Here is a 6,246-nt window from a genome sequence, read left to right on the forward strand (position 1 = left end):
ACACCTTTTTTACTTAGTTACATTGTGTGTTGAAGCGGACTCATAATTAGCTTCTGTTTGCAACATTAGAAATATGCAATTAACAGTGCTGACAATACAATAATGTTCTTTTTACTGACTCCAATTATTGGTTTCTATCCTTTAAGGTATTTATTTCTTATTGCAGTGTCTGATGTTCATAGTACTTTCGAACTATATATATAGTTATACCCTAAAAAAACAAAAACATTAATCCCTTTTCGTAATTTGCCTTGCTGGATAGTTTCACATTATAACACTGGTTTGGTGATACTGCTCTATGGCTGGCTTTATGTCCGTGGTTTTGGTTTTCTTATGTGTGTGTAATGTTAGTTACATCCTGGGTTAAAATTTGCCCTGTGTTGATTTACAGATTTATATATTCCTATCGGTTCCCATAGTAGTTTGGACAGTTTTTTTTTTTTTTTTTTTTTCCTCTCTTAACTGTCGGCCTGGGTTTTTCCTCAGTTTGGACTCTAAGGGACGCTGTTGATCAGTTAACAGAGTCTAGTTGTGTTACGGCAGTGATAGAGGAGAGAAAGAGGAGGAGGAGGAGAAACAGGCTTCATACAAGGAGGCGAGGCATTCGACCGAAGTGCAGTCGCCTTGACAGAACAGTTGTTGTTTGGTCGTAATAATCTAACAATTCTGCTCAACAGAAATGCAGCGTTATTGAGCTGGAGGGTACCTTGCGTCCACCTCTGTGGCTGTGGGATATATAATCACATTTTGGATTTCATTCTGTATGACATGGGGATACACCAGCATCGATGCGGAAAATGGCTGTTGTGTTGGACACTTACACGGCAACTATTCGTTTTCGTCTCCATGATTTCCACCATCGACGGCCAAATCCGCTATTCCATTCCAGAGGAGATGAAGACGGGCTCTCTAATCGGTAATGTAGCACAAGACCTGGGTTTGGATCTGAATCGGCTCCGTTCTGGTCGGGCCCGTATCGTGACCGGAGAAAACAATCAGTACACTGAGCTGAAGACAGACAAAGGGATTCTAGTGGTGAATGAGAGAATAGACCGAGAAGAGCTTTGCGGAGATGTGACACCGTGCAGCTTCAGCTTCGAAATTATCTTAGAAAATCCAATTGAGCTGCACAGGGTGACAGTAGAGATATTAGACGTCAATGACCACGCGCCAACTTTCAAAAATAACGTAATTAATCTCGAAATTAGTGAATCAGCAACAATAGGGTCACATTTCGACTTAGAAAGCGCATATGACCCCGATGCAGGAGTTCACACTTTGCAAAAATATGTCTTATCTCCGAATGAAAACTTCGTTTTGAAGCAGCACTCGAACGCAGATGGAATCAAATTCGCTGTAATGATTTTACAGAAGCCATTAGACAGAGAGTTGAATCCGCACCTCTCTTTAAAGCTGATTGCAGTCGACGGAGGAACTCCACAGAGATCTGGTACAGTAAATATAGAAATCACTGTTCTCGATGTCAATGATAACCCTCCTATATTTAATCAATCAATTTACACTGCTACAGTGATAGAAAATGCACCCATAGGGACTTATGTAACCACTGTTAATGCTTCAGATGCCGACAGTGGGTCTAATGGCTTGGTTACATATACTTTTTCCAACGTAAAGGGAAAGTCTGGCGAAAAGTTTGAAATTGATAGTACATCCGGCAAAATAACTGTTGCTGATAAAATTGACTTTGAAAAAGACAAAAAATTTGAAATACGAGTCATTGCCAAAGATCAGGGAGGCCTAAGTGACGCAGCCAAAGTTGTCATTGAGGTCACTGACATAAATGATAACGCCCCAGTTATAAATATAATGTCCTTCTCTAGTCTGATTTCAGAAGATGTCCCTCCAGGCACGACAATAGCTGTTTTTAATGTCAAAGATGCAGACTCTGAAAGAAATGGCCAGATCACATGCTCGATAGATTCTAAGCTTCCATTTAAAATCCAATCTTCTTTGAGTAATTATTACAGTTTGCTTTCAGATATACCTTTTGATCGTGAAACCAAAGGAGAATACAACATAACTATAACTGCAACCGATTCAGGTTCACCCCGACTTTCTACTAAAACAGCTTTACACCTGAGAATTTCTGATGTAAATGATAATGCTCCACTTTTTACTGAACCCAATTATTCTGCCTATGTAGTTGAAAATAATGTCCCTGGGATGTCAATATTTACTGTGAGTGCACAAGATTCTGATTGGAATCAAAACGCAAGAATCTCATACTTTCTGGAGGACACTCAGGTCAGTGGCAGCCCAGTTTCATCTTTTGTGTCTATAAACTCTGAAACTGGAGTTATACAAGCAGTGCGCTCATTTGATTATGAACAAATCAAGCAGCTTGTATTCAGTGTCAAAGCGCAGGATGGAGGCTCTCCTCCACTCAGCAGCAACGTGACAGTGAAAATAATGATCCAGGATCAGAACGACAACCCCCCTCAGGTCCTGTACCCAGTCCAGACTGGTGGCTCTGTGGTGGCTGAAATGGTGCCTCGTTCAGCAGATGTGGGCTATCTGGTGACCAAAGTGGTGGCTGTTGATGTGGACTCTGGACAGAATGCCTGGCTCTCCTATAAACTGCAGAAAGCCACAGACAGGGCGCTGTTTGAAGTGGGCTTACAGAATGGAGAAATAAGAACGATCCGCCAAGTGACTGATAAAGATGCAGTCAAACAAAGACTGACTGTTATAGTGGAGGACAACGGGCAGCCCTCTCGTTCAGCTACAGTCATTGTTAACGTGGCGGTGGCGGACAGCTTCCCTGAAGTGCTGTCGGAGTTCACTGACTTTCCACACGACAAGGAGTACAATGACAAGCTGACTTTTTACTTGGTGCTGGCTTTGGCTGTGGTTTCCTTCCTCTTCATCACGTGTTTGGTGGTTATTATATCAGTGAAAATCTACAGATGGAGACAGTCTCGCGTCCTGTATCACTCCAGTCTGCCTGTCATTCCATATTATCCACCACGTTACTCAGACACTTTGGGGACAGGGACTCTCCCACACGTGTACAATTACGAGGTGTGCAGGACGACTGACTCCAGAAAGAGTGACTGTAAGTTCGGCAGAGCTGGTAGTCAGAACGTGCTGATAATGGACCCCAGTTCAACAGGGACGATGCAGCGGCTGCAGAGTGAGAAGAACATCCTGGATGAACCAGACTCTCCTCTAGAGGTTGGCATTGTCTCTTCCTATATTCTGTGAATCTGCAATTTAATATGATTATTATTTTTTAAATTACATTGTGTCAATCCTAACAGTCACCCTTACCAGAAATTAAATTAACTTAGTTCTTGATGATTTCACTGAAGTTATTGTGCAGATTTTTGTAACATGAGCATTTTATGATAGATTGACATGTTGAATGTAAATATCTAACTGAACAAATACAAATATTCTAAAAGAATTTACTTGCAAAACGTTCACAAATCTGGTGCACAAGCCCCAGATTGAATGCCAACATTAGGTACCTTGTCCTCCTTTATGTCTCTGTTATTGTCATTTTTTTTATCATTAATTCTACTATTATTGAATAAACATCAGATACCTAGATTTGTACTATAAGAGTGAAACGTGCTGACTTCTTGTTGCTTCTGCACCTCTTGTAAGTGCCTGTCAGCACCATGGATAGCGCAGCATTAAGGGTGCTTTGTTGAGTTGTTTCAGTGCTGTGTACTTTCCCTTTTTCAGTGCCTTTCCTCTGTCTGTTCGGCCCACTGAGGCCTTGTGTGTGGGTTCACATTTCCCTGATATGCACAGCACGTTATTTCTGTTTTTTTTTTTTTTTTAAGCATTTAACGTGTGTTCTCAGCGAACACAGTTTGATTAGCCCATAAATTCATGAATGCCCGTGAAATGTGTAGTTCAGTGCATCCAACTCACAGCGACGCTGTTGACCAGTCTGCTGAGATTGCAGAGCTCATTGCAGCTGTACCTCCCCCATCTTCTCGAAATGTTACCGTGGAAGAGGAAAAAAAGAAGTAAAAAGCACGTTTTAGAAGAGGGGAATGATTAAACGCGGACACAGGCGAATTATCAGTTGTCTTTGGAGTTTGGATTCTTGATTGCTTTACTGACATTTACGGCTAAAATCCTTTTTCTGGATACAGGATTTTATACCGTTTTTTGTGGACGGGAGAATGTCGGACAGAACAATGACACGGCAAGTAAGCCTACTGGTGTTTATGTCGGTTGTTTCTCTCAGCTCGGTTTTGGGGCAAGTCAGCTACTCCATTCCTGAGGAAATGGCGACAGGATCTTTGGTCGGTAACATAGCTCAGGATTTAGGTTTAGATGTGAAAAGGCTGAAGTCAGGGAAAGCTCGAATATATACCGGAGAAGGTACAGAATACATCGAGCTGAATAAAGAAAAGGGAGTCCTCCTCATCAGAGAGCGGATAGACAGAGAAGCCATCTGCGGACAGACGACGCCCTGTGCGCTTGATTTTCAAATAATCCTGGAGAATCCTATGCAGTTTTACAGCGTAACTGTCGAGATCACTGATATTAACGACAACGCTCCCGGTTTTAAAAACAGAGAAATGAAATTCGACATTAGTGAGACTGCTCAAATTGGATCAAAATTTGTTTTAGAAAAAGCAGCTGACGACGATGTGGGAATAAATGGGCTCCAGGGCTATTCACTCAGTTCAAGTGATACGTTCACGTTAAACCCGTACAGAATTGGCAGCAGTAGAAATGTTGAGATGGTTTTAAAGAAGCATCTTGACCGAGAGAAACAGGAGCGATTGTCTTTAGTACTAACTGCGTTAGATGGCGATGACCCGCAGCTCTCTGGGACCATACTCATTATAATAACAGTGTTAGACGCGAACGACAATGCACCAGTTTGCACTCATACAGAGTATAAGACGAATGTGAAAGAAAATTCGTTGAAAGGAGCTGTTCTAACAACTGTGAGCGCCTCTGATGCAGATGAAGGTCCGCACGGGCGCATCCAATATTCAATTTCAAATGCCCCCAAGGGGGCATTAGAATTGTTCGAAATAGATAAAGAAAACGGGCTATTCAGCTTAGTGGGAAACCTCGATTATGAGAAATCTCGACATTATGAGATAGATGTTCAAGCATCAGATGAAGGTGGAAACTCAGATGTATGTAAAGTTATAATCGACGTGCTGGACACGAACGATAACCCACCATCTATCAGTATTATGTCAACGTCATCCAGTATATCTGAGGACGTTAAGCCAGGCACGGTTCTGACAATGATGAACGTCCAGGATCCAGATTCCGATGAAAATGGCAAAGTCCACTGCGCTTTAGATGAAAATGTTCATTTTACAATCATGTCAACATCAAATAATTTCTTTACTCTGCTAACAGACGGTGAATTAGACAGAGAGGTGGCGTCTCATTTTAATATCACTGTGACCTGCTCTGATGAAGGAGTGCCCTCCCTCTCCAGCAGCGTCACTCTCACCTTACAGATCTCTGATGTCAATGACAACGCGCCTGTCTTTGAGAGGAGCTCATATGAGGCCTACATTGTAGAAAACAACACACCAGGTCTCTCTATATTCACAGTCAAAGCCACAGACGCTGACTGGAACCAGAATGCGCGTGTTTCTTACATCCTGGAGGACTCCTCTGTTAACGGAGTGCCAGTCTCCTCATATGTGTCGGTCAGTGCTGATAGTGGAGTCATCCATGCAGTGCGCTCTTTCGACTACGAGCAGATCAAAGATTTCCACTTCCGCGTCAAAGCGCAGGATGGAGGCTCTCCTCCACTCAGCAGTAACGTGACAGTGAAAATAACGATCCAGGACCAGAACGACAACCCCCCTCAGGTGCTGTACCCAGTCCAGACTGGTGGCTCTGTGGTGGCTGAAATGGTGCCTCGTTCAGCAGATGTGGGCTATCTGGTGACCAAAGTGGTGGCTGTTGATGTGGACTCTGGACAGAATGCCTGGCTCTCCTATAAACTGCAGAAAGCCACAGACAGGGCGCTGTTTGAAGTGGGCTTACAGAATGGAGAAATAAGAACGATCCGCCAAGTGACTGATAAAGATGCAGTCAAACAAAGACTGACTGTTATAGTGGAGGACAACGGGCAGCCCTCTCGTTCAGCTACAGTCATTGTTAACGTGGCGGTGGCGGACAGCTTCCCTGAAGTGCTGTCGGAGTTCACTGACTTTCCTCACGACAAGGAGTACAATGACAATCTGACTTTTTACTTGGTGCTGGCTTTGGCTGTGGTTTCCT

At 43.1% G+C, this 6,246-nt stretch overlaps 4 protein-coding genes across 38 annotated transcripts in view; all 4 read left to right on the forward strand.

Moving 5' to 3' along the window:
• LOC139331585 (protocadherin gamma-C5-like) overlaps positions 1-6,246 on the forward strand; it is a 296,020-nt gene that overhangs the window by 153,820 nt on the left and 135,954 nt on the right. The window lies entirely within an intron of this gene.
• Positions 1-6,246, forward strand: part of LOC139331599 (protocadherin beta-16-like) — a 236,821-nt gene that overhangs the window by 140,487 nt on the left and 90,088 nt on the right. The window lies entirely within an intron of this gene.
• LOC139331597 (protocadherin gamma-A7-like) lies at positions 769-3,260 on the forward strand. Its single transcript, XM_070963187.1, has 2 exons — positions 769-1,155; positions 2,440-3,260. The coding sequence occupies exons 1-2, from the start codon at positions 769-771 to the stop codon at positions 3,223-3,225; spliced, it is 1,173 nt and encodes a 390-aa protein (XP_070819288.1). The 3' UTR covers positions 3,226-3,260.
• Positions 3,816-6,246, forward strand: part of LOC139331840 (protocadherin gamma-A2-like) — a 3,611-nt gene continuing 1,180 nt past the window's right edge. The window contains exon 1 of the mRNA XM_070963480.1: positions 3,816-6,246. This exon is cut by the window's right edge and continues 1,180 nt beyond it. Coding sequence (XP_070819581.1) covers positions 4,161-6,246 — 2,086 coding nt within the window. The 5' untranslated portion in view covers positions 3,816-4,160.

This window comes from Chaetodon trifascialis, chromosome 5 (genome assembly GCF_039877785.1).
Source record: "Chaetodon trifascialis isolate fChaTrf1 chromosome 5, fChaTrf1.hap1, whole genome shotgun sequence".
Taxonomy (NCBI): domain Eukaryota; kingdom Metazoa; phylum Chordata; class Actinopteri; order Chaetodontiformes; family Chaetodontidae; genus Chaetodon; species Chaetodon trifascialis.

What these genes read in the sequence shown, in the direction of transcription:
- LOC139331597 (XM_070963187.1), top strand. Translation starts at nt 769, where the DNA reads ATGGGGATACACCAGCATCGATGCGGAAAATGGCTGTTGTGTTGGACA. An exon ending in TGACAGTAGAGATATTAGAC is followed by an intron (nt 1,156 to 2,439) that starts GTCAATGACCAC and finishes ATAATGATCCAG; the next exon opens with GATCAGAACGACAACCCCCC.